General features: G+C 40.8%; 1 protein-coding gene across 1 annotated transcript in view; it reads left to right on the forward strand.

Annotated features, from left to right (window-relative positions):
• ARFGEF3 (ARFGEF family member 3) overlaps window positions 1-20,596 on the forward strand; it is a 123,132-nt gene that overhangs the window by 21,622 nt on the left and 80,914 nt on the right. The window contains exons 3-4 of the mRNA XM_004673891.2: window positions 6,678-6,759; window positions 9,812-9,943. Of these exons, the coding sequence (XP_004673948.1) occupies window positions 6,678-6,759; window positions 9,812-9,943 (214 nt within the window). The remainder of the gene's footprint in view (window positions 1-6,677; window positions 6,760-9,811; window positions 9,944-20,596) is intronic.

A 20,596-nucleotide genomic window follows, 5' to 3' on the forward strand; every position in this document is an offset into this window, starting at 1 on the left:
CAGAGCTCCCATTTTTAAGGTACAAGTTTTATCATTATTATTTTGGTTATCGTATACCAATAAAGTAGTTTGCTTGCTTAAGAGCAGATTTGGGGTCTGTATTACCAGTTAATTGTGAGCTTCCCTTCCTCCCTCCCACTCACCAGTTACTAAATAACTGTATAGCAGCCATGGGCCCTGTATTGGGGGTGGGAAACCACTAACCAGAAGGGGCTCCAGAAAGGCTAGTGGGGTCAGGCAGAAGCCCCAAGATGATGGTATCTGTGCAGATGGACGGCTGTTTGGATAGAGGCATGAGACTTGAAATCTCTGAGTTTGTGCTTGATGAGTGTTGTTAGCTTTGCCGTCTGTCTTTGTGCTGTGGAGTTGTCCTTGACTTTCCCATGGTTTGTAATAAATACTCAGTACTCGTAGGACAGATGAAGTGAAGAACAGCCTCCCTATGATTGCTGTGGGCTTCATGTCTTTTTTTTTTTTTTCTTCAGGGAAGGCAAATAAAACCCTTTAGTGTTTTTGCTTCGATTATGTAAGTTTAAATCGTATAGAAGAAGTATTAATATCTATAGTCCCTAGATTGCAGGTGAAAAACATCAAGCCATAATCTGTCTTTAATTTTTTCAAAGCTAAGTCTTGAGGGGTATAACATATAGTACAGTGACTGTAGTAAATCATACTAGATTGTATATTTGAAAGCTGGCAGAAGAGACCTTCAATGTTCTCATCACAGCAGGGAAAAAAATCACAACAATATGAGGTGATGGATGTTAACTAAACTTACTGTGGGGATCACTTTGCAAGATATATATACATTAAATCATTTTACTGTATACCTTAAATTTATACAATGTTATATGATAGTAAAACTGGAATTTCTTTAAAGTACATAAAAATATACTCTTTTATAAATTGTCCTCTTGAACTGTAGTGCTTTATATAATTTTAAATATTATACTAATTTTTTTAAAACTTTAAAATGAAAAGATAGACCCATTATCCTATCATGATACTGCTGCAAAATGTTTTGTTATATATGTTGTTTATGGCTCTTTTGTAGATCTATTTTTAAAATGGAACATATCAAATAGCAAAGATAAAATCCAGGTAATATTTCATTTTTTTCAGATGATTATTAAGCTACTTAGGTGCCCACAGTTGTCTTTCATTACAAAAATAAATCTTTGCACATAGTGAGGTCCATAATGTAAATGGAGGTTTTCTTTGTGGTCTGTGGCAGAAGGTCTGCTTACCATAGAGTTGGACTGTTGGCAAGTACCTGAAAAAAATGGGAAATTATGAGTTCCATGTTTAATATTTTTTTCTATGTATAAGCTGATTCACTCACCTTTTTAAGCTGAATAGGAGAAGGAAAAGCTGTGATGGTTGTCTTGGTGACGAGACTGTTGCTTTAAAAATATTTCCTTCAGATTGCAGGTATTCTTGAGTTACTATTTAAAAGTTGATATAAATAGAAGTATTAAAAAAATGCCACTATGGAAATGCCATGGTCAGCATTTAAGCCAGCTCTTAGCTGGTGCCTAATTGCTAAATATTACTTTGTACTATTTGGAATGTTTCTTATGTACATGTGTGCCTGTTTTATAAAATGATAGATAATGAAAGTTTATATCTTTGGAGAAAATGTGAGCTATATAACTACATTGTTTAGGATTTTAATAAATTGAATCATATAAATTGCCGGTATTCAACCTTTTCTGATGACAGAAATGGCAATTTCATAATTGCCAATAGGCCTGCTAAGAAATCCTGCAAAAGAGAAAGGAGTTTAGGCTGTTCACAGCCATATCCCTAGGGCCTGAAAGATGAGTCTAATTTTTGTTGTGAAGTATAATGAAACCGACGCATACTGAATAAAGATATTTTATTAAAATAGAAATAGAAGAAACATTTTATCTGCATTGAAGAGAAAATTAGCTAAGGAGCCAATTCCCTTCCCTTTGACTCAATGGAATTGGCTCTGGCAAAAGCCTAGTCAGTAAAAACGGACTTGTCAGTCTTGATAGAAGCTGTTGAAACATCGGTGTTCATAAACGAGCGTGATAACACCCCCAGTGTCTCGAGGGGGGGGGTGAACAGACTACTGTACTCACATTAAGAAAGACCATCACTACGAAGGTATTCAAAATGATGTTGGTTGTAGTTGAAGCCAGCAACTGATTCCAAAACCAGTTTTTTTCCTGCATTACCTCACACCAGCTGTCAAATATAACACATTGCTTCATAATGACCCTCTACATAAGCTTATTGATATTAATTGTTTGATGCTGGCCCCCCTGTTTTAACCTGATGCACATTTGAATTGCTATTTGAAACCAGTCTGTCATATGGTTGGCAGGAGTTGTCTGCTTGTGTCGATATTGTACTAGAGGCCTGGGAACATGAGTTTTGAAGACAGGTGGTATGACCTAAATCACAGCTGTGACCTCAGATAGGTAATCTCATCTTTCTTTGTTATGCTGACAATAAATCTCTGCTTTCAAAAGTTAGCATTAAATAGTAAATATGAATGAATTGGTACTTTGCACATACAAGCCACTGGTTTCCAACAAGAGTATACTAAGGAAGATGCAGAAATCCACAGTTGCTGGATAAATGGCTCAGATCATAGACTCCTAGCTTCAGATAATATAACCAGACTTTAGAAATAAAAGCTATCTTTCTGCTTCCTCTCACATGGGGCATCAAAGAGAAATCAGCCGAACATTCAGGAATATTGTTGTTTTTAATTGAAGCTCCTGTTTGTGCTCAGCATATTGAAAATTAAATTTTGGTAAATCCTAAAATTTACCTATTTTAATTTCCTTTTGTCTATTGTAGTCTTCCAGTTCAATTAAGCCGGTCTGTGAACTGCGACAGTGCAATTAAGGAAATAGGTTCAGTCTCCTTGATACCACCAGACTCAGTGTCAGGGGACCAAGTCTTCCCCATGCATATGCCGTGCAGATAATTACTTGTCTTTAGAAATAATGGCGTGTCAGAACATGAAACCTGGGGCTGCTGCCTTTATTTAATTAGGCAAGAGTGAATTTGCACATGCCTATGCATAAAAAATGATCACTTCATGCTATTGAATATTGGTTTTGGTGTGCCCTTTCCCCAATGAAGCAGCTTCTAGAAAGATCAAAAGACGATTTATTCTCATCCAATATGTACAAAGGGAACTAAGTGTGTGTCACGTTGCATTTCATTATAAATGTAATCCTGAGCTCCAATTAGCAGGCCTTTTATTCTTTTATTAAAATCACTTTCTAAAAACTAAAACAGCAGGATTTTTATGATATCAGCGAGCAAGAAATGAAATCAGCTTGCCCCCATTTCATTTCTGCATGCATTCTTTCTCTGTCGAAGTCAGAGGCTTTTAATGCCCATCAAGGGGATCATAGGGTTTGAGGGGTTGAAAGGCCTTGGATCTGAAAATTAGCCAGCTTGTAAGCCCACCACCCCCACCCTCCCAACCCCCACCCCACACACACACACAAACATGCACGCATGCAAGATAACTGTCCACTCTCGGGCTTAGTAAAGCCCACCCTAGGGGAACCCTTAGTCCAGGCAGAGGCCCTCTTCTCTGAGTCTCTGGCTTCTGCTGCTGGGAAGGATCCTTTCATATATATTTGGAGCTGGAGGGAGGTGGGGAGTGAATCCCTTGGCATGAAGGTGTACTCCTCCAGGAAGAGGGTCTTCAGCCAGATTTTTTGTGTTCATAATCCAAAAAAAAAGGTTAGAGAGAGCTGTTCCTTCGAGATCTGGTCTTAAGAATCAGACGGATTTGGGCTTGAATTGAATCTGAACCCCCATTTTCTAGGTATATAACTAAAGGGAGTAAAAGTTAAGGGTTATAGTAACAGGTATAATATTTGACAGTAGAAATAAAAGCAAGTATCTCTTGTGTCTTATTCCTTGCTAGTGTCTCAGTCAACAGTCATGATGTCTTGCACATAGACTGGATGGATGCAGTACTTTCGTCTAATGCTCGGATAAGTCTCTCAGCCTACTTCAATGCACTCATTTTCTAAGAATTTCAGTGGTATCATCGGTTTTGCTAAGATCCTCCACTAATAGGAAGCCCCATGTCTTACGTAGCAGGCTTTGTGGATACTGTGATAGGTACATCTGCTTATCTTGTGTTAAATAGTGTGCTCTCTGCTAGGTCTATATTTGTCTGTTAGAACTGAGCAAATTATAACCTGTATGTCAGATCTGACGCACTGCCTGTTTTTGTAACTGCAAAATTGTTTGGGCACATTGATTCACATATTGTCCACGACTATTCTGTGCTATGGCAGATTTGAGTAGTTAGGACAGACACCAAAAGCCTAAAATGTGTATTATCTACTCTTTATGGAAAAAACTTTCCAATCCTTGACACATATAAACAGTATTATATAGCAGTAAGGATTAGTCTTCAGATGCACTGGGGAGCTGAAACCCAACCGTTAAATATCTACATTGTGGTTGCACAGTTTGAAATGGTTAGGAAATGAATCCAGATCTGTGAGATGCCACAGCTAGTGTTCTTCCACTAAACACTGACACCTTCCAAGGTGGCCAAAAACTCCCTGAACCAGTTACATCTTTCAGTCCTTCCCGGTGACCATGTCTAGCATGAAAGGACAGCCAGCCATGTTCCCTGGGGTTATGCTGCTAACCAGAGCTCCTGGCATTTGTGTGCACCCTGCTCAGGTCTGCAGTCCTAGTTGTGTGGGTGTAGAAATGGGTGAAAGGGTAAGAGGACTTCAGGGACAGATACTGAAGATGCAGAGTGACAGGCATGCAGTTGTTGATCGGCAGATGTGCTACTCCCCAAGGGTCCAGAAAGGTCCTCGCTATTGAACGTGGCCTCCACCATTGCTCCCTGCTCTTGGTGAGTCACGTGTGATGCGTGTCCCTTTTCAGCACACGGGCACCCAATAGACTTTCCCCACACAGGCGCTGAGACAGAAGAGCCTTGGACCTCATCGCTGCTCACTGGTGCTGACTCCAATTTCAAGGGGAAAGTTGTTTCACAGTGAATTCATCCCGATGGAAATTTCATTATTTTAAGGGGTTACCACTGAAACTCTAAGGCTCTTCTGTTAATATTCTGTCTCCCCAGTACTGCTACTTCACCTCTACTATCGCCCTTCCTATTAACCGGGCCAAGCTTATAAACCGGTGATTAAACAAACAAACAAACAAAAAACCACAATTGGAAAAGCCTGTTATTCCTGCTTCTGTCACCTGTCCACGTCTGCCTTGTAACTCTCTCAAGCTGACAGTAACAGCGCAGGAGCCAAATGATAGCCACCCAGATGAAAGTAACACATGTGGATAATTTATTCATCTGTCAGGGGCTGTAGCTCATGAAAAATGTCTATAGTGTTAATCCACCATCCCATAAAAGTGGGCATTGGAACACTGGGCGGATGAGGGGGGCAGTGAGGAGGGCTGGGAAGGCGAGTGTCCTTCCTACTTGTTTGTACTCTGTCTTTGTTGTTGGCACTGTCTAGGGCCGTGACGTCTAGGGCCGTGACGTCTCTGTCCTGGCTGCGGACAGAGTCATCCACGGAAAAGCTGCAGATCTGCAAACTGCATCAGAGAGACAGTTACATTTCTGTTCCGCTGTACTCTGCAGCAGTGAGCCTTGTTCTCCAAAGATGAAATCCTGTAGTCTTACCCTGTGACTTTCACAGCCTCCAAAATCAGTGAATCTCTCAGCATGTGCTGAAAGTATAAAACAGATAAAAATGGGATTCCTCTGTTTATGTGAGAGTGGAGGATAAAATGAAGTCACATTTCATTTGTTTGTGCCAGTGTAAATCTATAGGGAAATAATGAGTTGATTAAAATTCTTGGTCTGTTGTTTAATTATTTAGAGTAAATGCTTCTAACAGAAAGATAGGGGGTTTTGTGGTCCTTTTGGTTTATTCATCACATATTTTAATGCCCAGTTCTCTTTGATTTGTTTTTAATATTTAATATACTCCAAGTATAGTGCTCCATATTGGCTTTCTTCTTTTTTTGTTTGTTTGTTTGCTTATTTCTCCCATGAAACCAGGTACTACTCTTTGGTAAATGTAAAACCCGGGTAAGTAACAATTTAAAGGTTGTATTAGAAGGTTCATTTGTATTTGTTCAGATTGTCACAAAATTCAGATACCCAGTGGAGACTGGAGTCATTTTAAGATTGTAACTAATTATTGACCACTTTGAATTGGGGGAGAAATTGACAGTCAAATTTTGACTTTGTTAAGGCAGAGTCATGGTGGTGATGTGGTCATTTCTGGGGTGGAGAGGAGAACAAGGCACAGAACCCTCACAAATGATGCTCCCTGACATTGTTCACCCAGGTGCATGGGATCCATGCAGTTGTGCTCCTCTGGATTCATGCAGGGCTTGTCATTGCTGGTAATGTCCTACTGTGGAATCATCAATGCATAGAAACAACAGTTTGAGAGTCCTTGTTTTTGAGAGTCTCATGGCCTTACTAGCTTGTGGACGCTATTATTTCTATGCAGCTTTCTTGCTGTGTGTCTTTTAAGTCCATGTACATCTTCATTACTGGTTATAGTTTGTCTGTGTGAGCAGCAGCATTTGAGGGTACTTGTGCATAAGGCTTTTATCACTTGACTGCCAGCTTCGCTGAGCTCACATGTTGTCTTTCTTTATGTGTTTGCCAGGGAGAAATGCCTGCTGCCTCTCCAGTTGGCTTTGGAGTCCAAAAATGTGAAACTGGCCCAACACGCGTTGGCAGGGATGCAGGTATGGCTCTCACTGAGTGTGGTGCGGAGGCAGAAATTGACAGACCACTTTCATGTTGAAAGAGCAAATACTTAACGTTTTAATACAGAAATGAAACCGAAGTAGGTAACAATGATAAAGGAAACAGGATTTTCTTACATCTAGTAGATTTCTCTGGGCACAGCAGAACTTCCTGGGCCCTTGTCAGCTGACACTGATTCATGGGGACCCACCTAGCCCACCCAAGATGAAATAGTTCTTTAGGAGAGTAGGGGATTCCAAAGGAGACACCACAAGTTCTACAACAAGTGAATTCTTTCATATCTTCAATATCTGTGTTCTTGCTAATGAGAATTGATAATAAACTGGAAGACCTTATTTTGCTCTTTATTCTAGAGTTAGGTTGGCAAACGGATTAATGTGCTTTGCTCCCAAAGAAAGACAGGGAAGAAGTAAGAGTTTGGTTTAATAAGGACAGTCAGATCGCTTGAACACTTTTCCTTCATTTTTTCATTTGTGTTTTACACCAGACGTAATAGGTCTAATTGCAACAGTGCAAAGGTAATGGCTATAGAAGCCCTTTGACTTCTTATACATTTTTTTTAACATTTATTTATTTATACATACAGAACTGAGATACAGGCCAGAGGTGCAGAGGCAGTGAGAGGATTCACCAGAGACAGAGTGGGGAGCAGAACAGGCAGATCAAGGAAGTACACTGCTGAGGGGAGCAGCAGGAGGGCCAGGAGAGGTCTGCCGCACCATCTGGGTCACCTCTGGGGTGGGGACCGAACTCATGCTGAAGTGGCTTTAGCTTCTTAGTGCTGTGCTTTAAACCGCTGCGCCACCGGGGAGGGCCCCCCTTTGACTTCACAAGTGCTTTGGTGTGTAGCTGATAAGCACTGTGAACTCAGGCCTGTAGGGTTTTTTCAGCACAGCCTTAGATTGGTGGCATTTGTCAGTGGCTGTTCATATCAACTTGCACAATTACATTCTTAGCTCCTTAAGTTCAAAGAGGTTCCTAATTCTGTTTAAGAGTAATACACATGGAAGAGGGAGAAAATTGCTACTCATTCTTTCCTCAGTGGCTTGAAATTACATAATCTATGTTTGAATGTGCAGTAGCATTAGAAAATTTTACACATCATAATGTTACTAAAAGCTCTTTGCTTTTCACCAGGTATTTGGACCAACCATAAAAAATGTCTGGGAGTTCGTTCTTGCCATGTGTTTTCCTTCCCCCCCTCACGCCCCCCACCCCCAGTAATATATACATGTTCCATTTAGTTACTCATTCTAAAAAAAAAAAAAAAACTCATTCTGACTTATAAAGCCTGGCTTTTGAGAGTTTTCTAAGCCTGATAACTGCAGTGACCGGGTGGGTTACATGTCTTCTTTCATGATCCTGTTACTTCTGTCAAGTGTAGGTAATATTTGGGGCTTCTGAGTCTTGATCTCTTTGACTAAAGCCAGATTTGTATATAAACTTTAACTTGGGGCTGCCTTGGCTTACACTACATGACAGTGAAATTTTTCTGGAAGGAATATGGGCAAAAAATATCAGGGATCCCTAAAAATAAGGTTGAAATGCTTGTTCCTGGGTCTCCAGTAGCATCAGCGAAGAGAGAAAGGTATTATACCAGATGAATCAGAATCCCAAAAGTTCTTCACAGGATATAATCTATGTGGAATTGGACAAGGATAAATTAACATGGATAAATATAAAGTCTTAACTAGATTCTCAAACATCAACTGCCCCAGGACTGTCTGGGGAGACAGTTTAATTGCAGCCTTTGTGAATGAGAATTAGGGGCTTCAGGGTGAGTCAGCACAGGATATGCTATGACTGACAACTAAACCAATTTGATCTGAGAATGCAATTAAAGTTATGCATTATGGCTTATTGATGTTTGGTTTTAAGCAATAAACCCATTAAGCTGATCTAACTACAATTCTGCAGGTGGGTAGATTTGGTACCACCAAAACCCCATTGTGTCTTTCTCTCTTTCCCCTCTGCCAGCTTTTAATTTTGAAATTTAACTTTTCTAGAGCTGTTTTAGATTTACCATAAAACAGAAAGGTAAGAGATTTCCCACATATTCCCAACCCCCTGACAATGTGCAATGCACCCCCATCATCAATATCACTCACCAGAATGGAACCAGTTTCTACCAAGGATGAACCACACCAACACATGCAATCACCTGCATCTGTAGTTTACCTTAGGCTGCCGTCTGGTGGCCTTTCTCTTTAAATCAGATCTCCCCTGAGGTGTTCCATCCCTTTGGAAGCCACATGTTAAACAGGAGACCAGCTAGGAAGCTATATCATGCTGAGAACATTGAAGGTGCCCACGGCATTTTAGTGTAGAGAAGAGGAGACTTAGATGGATTTCAGAGCTGTCTCCACATATTTTAGAAGTTTCCTCTGTGTGGCTTCAGGGAAAGAGGTAGGCATAGATATCAGAGTCAAGTGGGTTTGGCTACAGTCTAAGAAATAAGAATTGTTCTGAATAGAAACAAGCTGTCCTGTGAGATGTAGTGACCTTTGGGAGAGCTCATGCCAAGGGATGTCATCTTATTTTAGGTTTCTGGGGGGGTTCACTTTGATGAAAATACATTGAGGTTCACAGGTTCGTGAGTTATTCCCAAGGTAAATGTTAACTTACATTAGGAAATAAAAAGGCAAGTATCTGAAAAGTGATCTTTTCTACTAGACCGTCTCTGCTGTGATACAGCTACTCACACAGGTAGTGTGTGAGTGTGGTGAGGGGCTCGCTTCCCTCAGACCTTTGTCCCCCGTCCCCGACACCCACACAGTCAGTGTGACCACCATGTTAGACCTGGTTTTAACATTAGGATGAATTACTAATAGGGGGACAAAGTCCTTGCCACAAACCTTTTACCGGAGGTTTGATGTGTTTTTCTTCTGAATGGCTTATGGCATGGCTCTTCCTACCAGCCTCTCGCTCTGTGGTTCCTGAGTAAGGAAGTCTGCTCAGCACACACGGAGATCCCACAGAACAAGGCAGCGGGAAAGCTTATCTGAGATCATTGCCTGTGCCTCTTTCCAGAAGCTGCTGTCAGAAGAGAGGTTCGTATCCATGGAAACGAACTCTGATGAGAAGCAGCTGCTAAATCAGATACTGAATGCTGTGAAAGTGACGCCTTCCCTCAACGAGGACCTGCAGGTGGAAGTGATGAAGGTGGGTTGGGTGCAGGGACTGGGCCATTTGTGTCATTTGCCTGGCGACAGAGTGGGACACACCTGACCCCCGGCACTCACTGTTGTGATAGTGCCTCCATGCAGTGGTCTTGCCTGCTCACTCTGCCTGGGGAATTTGGGGATTGGCCATTAGCCTTGCATATGGTTGTCTAGAATTACCTTGTGGCTAAACAGAAATGACAACTGAATAAGAAGGTGCAATTTCAGTGAATCTGGAAGATTTTGATCTGATGCTGCTTGTCAAATGTGGTTGGGAAATATACTTATCACCTTTAAAAGAATGTGTGTGAGCAGTAGTTTCAGCTCATGTAGAGCTTCTTGTTCGGTGTTCTGCCTGCTGTTTATTTAAAAACAACCCGAAGACTTAGTGACATAGACTGGGCTTTAGAATCGTCAGTTTAGAAGCAGGGAACCATCCTTGGGAGCCATATCACAATCATTTTTTTGCCCCCCTGTAATTATGTGAGCTGTATTTCCCACATTGTAGTTATGTCTCCCTTTTTCGGGGTGGCTCCACTTACTCCCCTCTTTGCCCTCCCCCTGCCCCAATCTGGGCAACCACCATGGTTAGTTGCCCCTCTGACTGACTGAAGTGTGCACATTCTGTGAGTGAACAGTGAGTTGTACAGAAAAAGATTGAAATCTGAGCAACAGCTTGCTCAGGCTCGCGCAGCCAGAGCCTGCAGGCTGGTGTGTTTGGTGTCAGCAGCCCATTTCCTCATTGGAGGAACGTGTATGGAAGCATGCTGGAGAATGCTTGGTGTCAGTTAATGAGTAATTTCCTGGAAGTGCACTGAAGGGTTTTTGTCTTGGATAAGAAAATCCACTACTCTGGGTTTCAGTTTCTGCAGAAAAGACTGGAGGTAGAAGGTTGGAGGGTGAGCTTTGGTGTCTTGTGACGAGAACATACTCCTGAAATATAGGAATTTGTATTAAAAAGTCAAATGAGAAAGTACTTGTTCTCTAGGAGCTGTGGAGAGGCAGGCTGTTTGATGGTTATGTCAACAGTAACACCTGTTTTGGAAGCTTACACTGCTTTCTCACTCCAGCCCAGTGGTGCCTTCTGTTAGCCTTGCTGAAGACAGGAGTTGACACATGTTAACTCTACTGGAACTCACCAAAAGCCTATCATAATGGCCTCTCTAGAAGCACCAGAATAGACCATGGTGTTTATAATTAATGTCTGGGAAGAAAGCAGACCTTGTCAGAAAGAAACTCAGTAATCTGGGCTGCCACTTTTACAATTAGAATTCCAAAATGTTTAAAAAGCTAAGGATTTTTGCTGCATGCTATTACATTTAGCTTTTTAAGCATTAGCATTGGGGAAGAATATGTCAGCTCATAATAAAACTAGCCTTCATTTAATTTTTTTTGTAGTATATTTTTATATAGGCAAAAATTTTCAGCCAAGTAGCTAGAATATTGAGATAGCTATTTCAGAGGGATGTGATTGTTGGCATCGAGGGAAGCTCTGGAGAGAGTGTCCTGACTGGCCAGCCCACCGGTGAGGACACCACACTCATGTTCTCTTTCTGAGATAATACATTCAAATTCAGCACTTCTGACTTGGAACTGATAAGCTTCAGCCCCTTTCTCTCTGCATGATGAGCCTTTGTACCAACTTTAGTCATCTTGGGTATTTTCCCTTTTGCCTGAGAAGAGTTCTAATGAACCAAGTAAAAACTCTTAACAAGTTTGTCTTGCTAATATCATTACCATTGTAATACTTTAATTGCTCATTCTCCTAAAAGTCACATGTAAGTAAAAAGAGAATATTGGTTGAGAAGAGTAGAATTCCTCCAAATGAAGGATTTGTCATACATGAAGGGTATGTTACTTTATTCTTGGTGCTTCAACATAACTCTTTCTGATGACAAATTATCAGAACTATTTCCTGTAAAAACCTTTCTGTCTTATGAATATTTTGCAGGTATAGGAAATCCTTTAAAAAGAGATGTGGTAGGTATTTGCAGATGTTGGTCTGAGTGTGCTGTGGAGGAGACGTAATCACACCATGCAGTTTTTATTTATGTCAGTCCACTCATGGCATAGCACTTTGTATAATAAATCCTAGGTGCTATTTTGGAAAAGCTGTATCATACATTTTACTCACGTTTTGTAACTGCTAGTGTTTATAAACATGAGCAATTGAACCCTGTCACACTCTTAAAAGAGTATAGCAATTGTACTAAATTCCTGGAGAGAAAATAATATGGTGTCCTCTTTTAGAGATTTCCCTGAGATTACACAGAAACAGTTAATAATGAAACCCAAGATTCTACTGGTAGTGTTCTCACTTAGAAAGAAGGCACTGGATGTTCAACTGGAGGGTTAAAAAAGTGATGCTCGCATCTGACAAATCATAGGAATCAGATCACATAATCAATGAATATAGAATAGTTATTCTATATGATTTTACTATCTAACAGAAGTAATGTTTAAAACTTTTAAACATTAGCAGTATATGTCAGCTCATCATAAACTAGCCATGGAATCCAAATAAATATTTTGTAGCTTGAGCAAATAAAATATCAGAACTTTAAAGCATCAGAAAAAGATGTTCTCTAAAGATAGATCACCTTTTACATGGAGCGTTTAGATGGTTGCTGCGATGTAATATTCAAGTGGATCTCTGCTCCGGCAGCATTGGCCTGGGGTCTGTGCCATTTCCATAAATGCCATGCAGAACTCACAGGAGCCAAGGCCATCACTAATGACGTCTCTGACGAGAGCAATTAGGACTCTTTTCTGCCTCCTGCCTCCTCGCCCTTTTGATGGATGGCCTTTAGCAAGGTTATTAGTGGATAGAGTTGGCTGAGTCTCCGACTGATGGGAATTACATCAGGCCTCCTGCCTTCAAAAAGCATGTCATAGGTGGGAGCGTCCTATCTGGGGAGGATCATCTGGCTTTGCTGATATGGAGGGATGTGAAACTGGATACCAAGAAATCATTTGATGTGTTTTCTGATATCGGACATCTTATTTTATGTGCATCTTTGAATTCTAGAAATGAATATTGGTGGAATGCTTTAGGTTTTCAAGGCGAGATGGCAGAGGCTAATTACTGAGTATTATGTTACAGTACAATGGCAAGTACGTCCATGCTAAGATCACACAGCTATTAACCAGCAGAGCCTTGTTTGAACTCTAATTCAGCCTGGGCCCAAAGCTGTGCTCTTAAAAAGTGAGTTACTTACCTTCCAAGTCTATCCTGAAAGATAGTTAGGTGGTAGGCGCTACTATTTCCACTTTATAAATGATTGATTGGAAACACTAAAGTCCTAGCCACTTCGTAAGGGGCAAAGCAAGGGGTGGCTCGGAGCCCTGTGTGTTTTCTCTATCCTCCCATGGCAGTGTGTCCCCTTGCTAGGGAAATGAGCCAGATTCTAGTAGAAAGGCTCAAACTCTCTTTCCCACCAAATTAACTAAGGATGACGGGTGGGCTTGTGTGTGTGTGTGTGTGTGTGTGTGTGTGTGTGAGAGAGACACACACACACACACACACACGGGTGGGCTGGTGTGTGTGTGTGTGTGTGTGTGTAAGGGAAAGTGAATGTTAGTTACCATTGAGCTTTTTTTGTATTTTGTAACAAGTCAAGCAAAACATTTAGAGATACAAAGTTGACTCATGCTTGGGCTGCTAGAGCCCAGCTCCAGGATGCCCATATAGAACCCTGGTATGACCAGATAGAGCTGAGTGGAGAGTGTGCGCTTTCACATTATGTACCAGCCCTGCAGTCAGTGCCTTGGTCTGGGAGTAAGAAACAAGCAAAATGTTATGATGCCTTTTAAATCACCTCTCAAAAATAATTTAAGAGCAAAAATATTTGAGCTATTTATCCAAAAAGAGTTTTGAGATTCATAACCCAGAGTTGGCATGTTTTATGGGAGGAATGGTCATTAGAGAAGTTTGAGGATGAACCGGCTAGTTGTCTTGCTGTCACGTAACAAGGAGAAGTCCCTTCATAGCCTGACGCCACTGGGATACCAGAAGGTATGCAGTAGTTAAGGAAAGTTCTAGTGCCTCATGAAAAAGGGTTAGTAATCTGAACTTCCATTGTTGGAGATTGACTTGACTTACAAATATATTACTTCTGCAGCTAATACAAAGGGCATCTAAAATACATGGGCCTGCTAAGTAAACAGTCCTCAAACAACCCTCCCTATTTCCACTAAGACAGAACAAGTGTTTTTCTGCTTTCTTTACAATTTGGTAAAATTCTGAGTTTATTCCTCCATGTTTCTTTACCTTGTGGTGTGACTACATTAGATAGACAATAAAAATATATGAAAAAGTATGAGCAAACATTGAAAATTTAGAAATGTGATCTTCTCGATAGCTGGTGCATTGTTTTTTGAGGTAAGAAGTCTTCAGATTATCAGTCCGTTTCTTTCAGGCACCACCAATTCTGAACACCCTGCCACTAGAATATATTTGAGAATTACTCTGCTGAGTGTTGTAAAACTTTATTCTACCATTAAGCAAGTATAAATGCAAAAATCCTTAGATTTACTGTGGATGTTCTGGTGTTCTAGAAAAATGGTAGATTCAATTCTTTAAATCATTTGTAAAGCAAGTATTTACTTTCTATGTTCCATGCCTTGTGCTAGGCACACAAGATCCCATGGTAAAGTAAAGGCAGCCAACAACTAAATGAAAACAGAATTTTTATTGTCTTGGAGGCAAGTGGTGGAGGCAAAAATCAGTCCGCTACATAAATACATATAAGCTATGATAAACACAATGAAAGAAAAATCTAGAGAGCTACAGCTATTTTTAATGGGGCATGATGGAGGGCTGAAGAGGCTGTCCTTAGAAAGTAGCAAGAGAAGCAAGAGAGGGGAAAGGTGAAGACCAAAGCATGCAAGGGCCCAGTGGACCATGGGTACATGGGTGTGGTGTGGTAACGTACATCTAAACAGGTGTGACCCTTCCCTCTGAATCATTACAGCCCGTAAACCGATGCTACCCCCATAAAGTGAGAACAGGATCAGATGGAGAGCAGGGTAGGACTGGGAAAGGGAAAGGACAACTGTATTAGTTAAAACAAGGCAGGAGTTTATTTTTCTTTCACATAAATTTAGATCAGTTTTCAGTGATCAGTTTCTGCATTTCTTGGATTTGATTTCCCTACCTTGTGATTCATCATGTCACCCCACTGGCAGCAAATCCATCCCATTCCCGCCCTGAGGAAGGGGAAGGAAGAGGAGGACGACACCTACTTGTGTCCCAGCAACTGCATGTTCGCCATACAGCAACACTCAGTGCAAGGCAGGCTGGGATTTCTAGTCTGTTTTGGGCAGCTGTGTGCCCAGAGTTCCGCTCTTTGAAAGGGGCAGGGGTGTTCAGAGATAACTAGCAGCCAGCCACCATCACTTATCACATGAGCCTCAAATGTGACCTTATTTTCTCCCAGCTGGAAGCAATTGGCACATCAGCTCCTCCACCACCTCCTGCTCTTTCTGGACAGCATTTTTCTCAGAGGGGAGGGATGGTGACGCATCAGAGACCTGTGAGGTTAGCTACGGCCAGCGTGTTCCCTGCAGTGACCTCTGGGTAAACTGCATGTTGTAATCTCTCACTACTTGGTTCTACACATTTGATTCAAACAGGTGGGGAAAATTTCAACTGTCCGTGGAACACATATTGTTAGTATTCCCACCCCTATGTGTGCTGCAGAACACCCAGCTCACAGCTCATCATTCCCTGCTGGAGAGGAAAGGGAAACGCGTGGTAGTTCTCAGCCCGGCCATGAGGGTAAACAGCATGCAAAAGAAGTAAAAATTGTGATTATGATGATAATCTGTGAGCACATAGAGATGAAGATCTGCAGGGACTTGCACTTCAGAACTGAAAACCTCTTAGATCAATAGATCCCCTTTTCATAGGGAAATTAAGGCTGCAGTGGGTTAGTAGTTTGACTGAGCACAGTGTTGCTGGCAACCATTGGTAGTTTCTTGTCAACCACTTGTAAATTTGGGAGAGGCTTTATAGCAAGGCCGGTTGCTGAACTTCTGTCAGATACATGGTGTTAGGTAGAGGAGACTTTCCAGGTTTGTGCTTGAATGAACTGCAAGGTCAAATGGATGATAAGATGTCTGAAGAATAATGAAACATAATAAAGGAATGGAATCTTCTGTATAGATAGGAATTAGCTGAGAAAACTTTCCATGGCCAAGACCATCTGCAGGAGAAGAACGGGCTATTGTAACTGGCCTAAGAAACACTAAAATTGGGTTTTGTTGTCTTTAAACATTTCTCAAAATAGTTGGTAGCAGAGTGACAATTTCTGGAGTTAGAATGTATGGTAACTTAACTTATTTGGGTCTCAATTTCCTGACCTGGAAAATGTGAATACTAATGATATATACCTGCTAGGATTGTAGTGAGTCTTACTAAATGTATTTATGTAACATAACTGATTAGAACAATGCTTTGTGGGGGATCAGTATAAGTTTTCATTTTTGTTGCGGTTATTTGGAAAGAATATTATAGTGTATACATATAATTCCAGTGAACCCACTGGAATTGTGAACCAGAACATTAGAAATACTTTTACATATACTTTTGTGAGTTTCTCCTCAACTCCTTTCTATACAGCCTATATGAGGTCAAGAAATAGGAAGTTCTTCTATAGTAATGGGAAAAATAAGAGCATTTCACTCTATATTTTTTTATTTAAAAACTCACTATATTTACTAGTTTTAAATTTTAGCTCACTCCTTGAAAGAATTACTAAATGCTAAATGTCACTTATCCACCTAGTCTTAATCACTAACCATATTCTACAGAAAATATCCCACCATTTATGCCAGTAAACATAAACATAAACATCTCTGTCTCATTCTACTAGAAAGAGTTTATGGAATTTGAGTATTTTGAAAGAGCTTTATAATTAAGTACATAATCAGGTTGGTGTTTGCCCTTTAAAAACAACACCGCACTGAGGGGATTGATTATCGTGTGTGTGTCCATTAGCAATAAAATGATCAAAAAGGCTCATGTTTACAGGACACTATCTTGGATGAGCTGCGCATTGCAGGGGAAGCTTGAGAGGGAAAGAAAGGAAGGGGATTAATCCAAATGTAGTGGTGAAATTTACTTCTTAAAAATACAGCTGTGAGGTTCGGTCAAAATGATTTTATTATAGACTAAACCAGAACAGAGAACCCATTAAACTTTTGTTTTCTCTTGGACTTTAGATAATTAATTTGTTAGATGAATGTTTTTATTGCCAACACTATAGAAAATGAATATATAAAGGAAATATTCAAAGACAAGAGTTCCTATTTCCTAAGGCATTGCCATTCCAGGTAGTTGTGGAGGGTGTGGTTAAAGTTCAGTGGGAAAATTTGAAGGAAAACCATGTTCAGCTGGGCTGATCAACTTTTCAGGGGGAGAATACTATACAGGTTGCACTTTGAAAGGTGTGTGGAATTGCAATGGCAGGTTTGCAGGAAGGCCTGGACAAGGGAAGACATGGAATGTCTTGGAACTGGGAGTCACGAGCCTGGAGGATTTGACATGGAGTCTAAGGGCATAAGAAGCATATGGGGGCTTGGGGTTAAGAGCTTTCAGAGTATGCAGGAAATTGACATGTCCAGAGCTGGGTGTGAGATGTTCAACATGGGGAAGAAGGTGGTCTGGGAATCGGCAGACCCAAGTTGGAGGTGAGGTGAAAGGGCTTGCTGTAGTGTGATGATGCAGATTTGGGAGCCTGCAGCCTAGTGCACAGAGCTGATCTGCAGAGAGATCAGGGGCAGCTAGTGACTGAAGTGGTGTGGGCAGTGAGAGGGTAGGAAGGGAAAACGCGAGAGGATTCTAGGAGTTGGAGTCATAGTTCCTGGTTGAATGATGGGTTTTAAGAGGCTATCTTGGGAAAAAGATAGTTCATATGTTCAGATTTTAAAGAACAATAATATTTTAAAAGAGTAATTTCAAGAAATACAAACAGTTGAACAGGCTTTTCTATAGGAATCATTAATTGTAAATTCCATCACTGTAATTGATTTTTGTATATTCATTTTTAATCATATCTACTTATATGTTTATAGTTATTGGGTATACAGGATTTTTATTTCTTGCTTTTCACTTCACTTTAGATTGTATGTATTCCCCCACATGGCTATATTTACTCCTTTAAATATAATTTAATGACTGCAGAATTAAGAATTTTCAAGCAAGAAGTGTTAGCTGTTTACCATGTTAGAGACTTAACGAGGTCGATATGATTTTCATGGAATTGCATATATTCGTTGTGATGTGTAGAGACTGAAATTAAGGACTGATACTTAAGAGAAATGTTGGCTTTAGAAATAGATTTGTGAGAACTTTAGTTGATGGGAAGAGTTATGAGTGTATAGAGGGAGAAGAAATTAAGTCTAAAGGTAGGTAATTTATTTGCTCGAGTGAGTTAGCTAAGTTCTTTGTAACTTAATATAATGTATTATCTGCGGGTAACATTGAAAGAGCCAGTGGTGCTATGTGCACATCTGATGAATCTCATCGATTATCAGACTTACTAGTGTGGCCAAAGATAAAGACCAGAAAAGAACCTCAGACATGATCATAAAACAAATGAGCAATTTAAAATATTTCCCAAAATGATACTCGGGAGTGCTAGCAAAATCTTCTGTTGACTAAAATCATCTCTCAGAAGAGCCAGTTGCCAGATTGGGATGAGTTGAGCCAAAAAATTGGTTCCTGTAGTTCCCTGGCACCACAGTCTAAGGTAAATCAGCTTAAGTCATGGGCATTGATGTTTCATGTGCTAGAATCATTTGATCCATTTTTTTTACACCAATATAAAAATGGAGGTCGTAGCTCAATGCCTGTTATTATTATTTGTAATTTGAGTTCTAGGAATCTCAGTGGAAGAGAGGTGGTTCAAACCAGGTCTCTGTTGGAAGTCCTGCAGTCTAGCTCCAGGCTGGAGGCAGAATTCTCAGCTCTCTCAAAGCACCTGAAGTATAAATAGTCGAAAACACTGACCCTGAACTGGGAGCCATTCTACCCCGCCCCCCAACCCAGGGACATTGGGCAATGTCTAGAGACATTTGTGTTTGTCATAACTGGGGAGAGAGGACCATTGGCATTCGCATTTAGTGGGGGTAGAAGCTGAGAGGTGGTTTGCCTGCTGCAATGTGCAGGAAAGTTCACCACCACCACCACCCCCCCCCACACACACAAAGGAGATTATCTGGCCAAAAATGTCAATAGTCCAGAGGTTGAGAAACTTTGATTGAGATAAGAGAATTGCTTATCTTCAGCATGAATGTTTTAAATTTAGATAAGGAAATATCCTCTGAAAGTCTAATTTCTTTGTGCTTCCCATCCCTACCCCATCTCAAGATACGTATTCTGCCATTCTGCTGTCTTCAGGATCTGCACCTGCTGTTAGTACCTAGGCCCTGGGGGACACTCTTCCTCTCTCACAGCCAGGACCCACCTTCAATGCGTCTCACGCCGTGAGTCTGCGTGTGCAGCAGCTGGGCATTGGTGCCTCACTATTCCCTTGCTTGTCACCCCATCTTCTGCCCATGTTTTTGCCTGACATGACAAAATAAAAATAGACCTGGAGAGTGTCTAAAAAGAAGAAAATATGGCTTGAAGTTTCAAGCCAATATACATGAGAGGCCAGAAGGAGATATGTAATAAATCACAAAGCTAAATTTTCAGCCAGAACAAGAATGGAGTTCTGGAATGTGCCTTGAATTTAGGATTTCCCAAGAATGCTCCACTCCATGTATCAGGAAAAGACAGGGCCTTTTGTGGGCTGCACTCAAAGTTTTAGCTACCATCTGGGCTCAAGAAAGCTGTTTCACTTTGGGTTTGATTTATAAATAACACTGGGCACTTGAAGGGATAAAATTCCTCTGACACAAGAATTGATCATGTGTAAATTCAGATAAATTTGGTAGTTTAAGAATGAAAGAAGAGTCCCTTGATCTCAGTATGATTCTGTGTCCTCTATGTGTCCCCCAAATCAGTGTGCCTCTTGATGGGACCCTTGTTTTCCTCCCTGTGTTTAATTGATTAATTATAGTGTTGCAAAATGTCAAGTTTCAAGTGCTGTAAAAAGGAGAAAAGCCTCAGCTAGTGAAGTGTGTGCTAGACCCTGACATACTCCTCCATGATGCTAGCACAGCTGACTGTAATCCCAGCAATCCAGGGATGCCAGGGTATTCCTGCTCAGAAGTACATGCCTGTGATCTAGGGCACATCGTTATCTAGCCACCCCTGCCCTCTGGTCCAGATTCCTATCACTTGTGCCCGGTTCTTACAGTGATCAGCTTTTCTTTCCAATCTTATTATTTATTTATTGTTTCTTATCTTTCTAATCTTATTTTTTATCCAGGGTTTCTGTATTCATCTTAAATGGAGGGCTTGCTTCTTGTCCATGGTAACTGTTAATCCATGATTTTTAATGAGAGTTTTATTATCCTTTGTAATGACTCTTCCTTTTCCTGGAAGTCTGTCTGCATATTTCCCTGTCTTCTTAGCTCATTTGTGGAGGCAGTGCCAGCAAGCTAGATTTTGAGACGCTGCCTGTCCCCCTGCTGTTCGGTGATAATTTAGTCAGTATGCTTTAAGGACCGTGATAGGGATGGATTTTTAGTGCAGTTGCTTTCC

The sequence above is a fragment of the Condylura cristata genome, unplaced genomic scaffold, assembly GCF_000260355.1.
Source record: "Condylura cristata isolate star-nosed mole 26May11 unplaced genomic scaffold, ConCri1.0 scaffold00001, whole genome shotgun sequence".
Taxonomy (NCBI): Eukaryota; Metazoa; Chordata; class Mammalia; order Eulipotyphla; family Talpidae; genus Condylura; species Condylura cristata.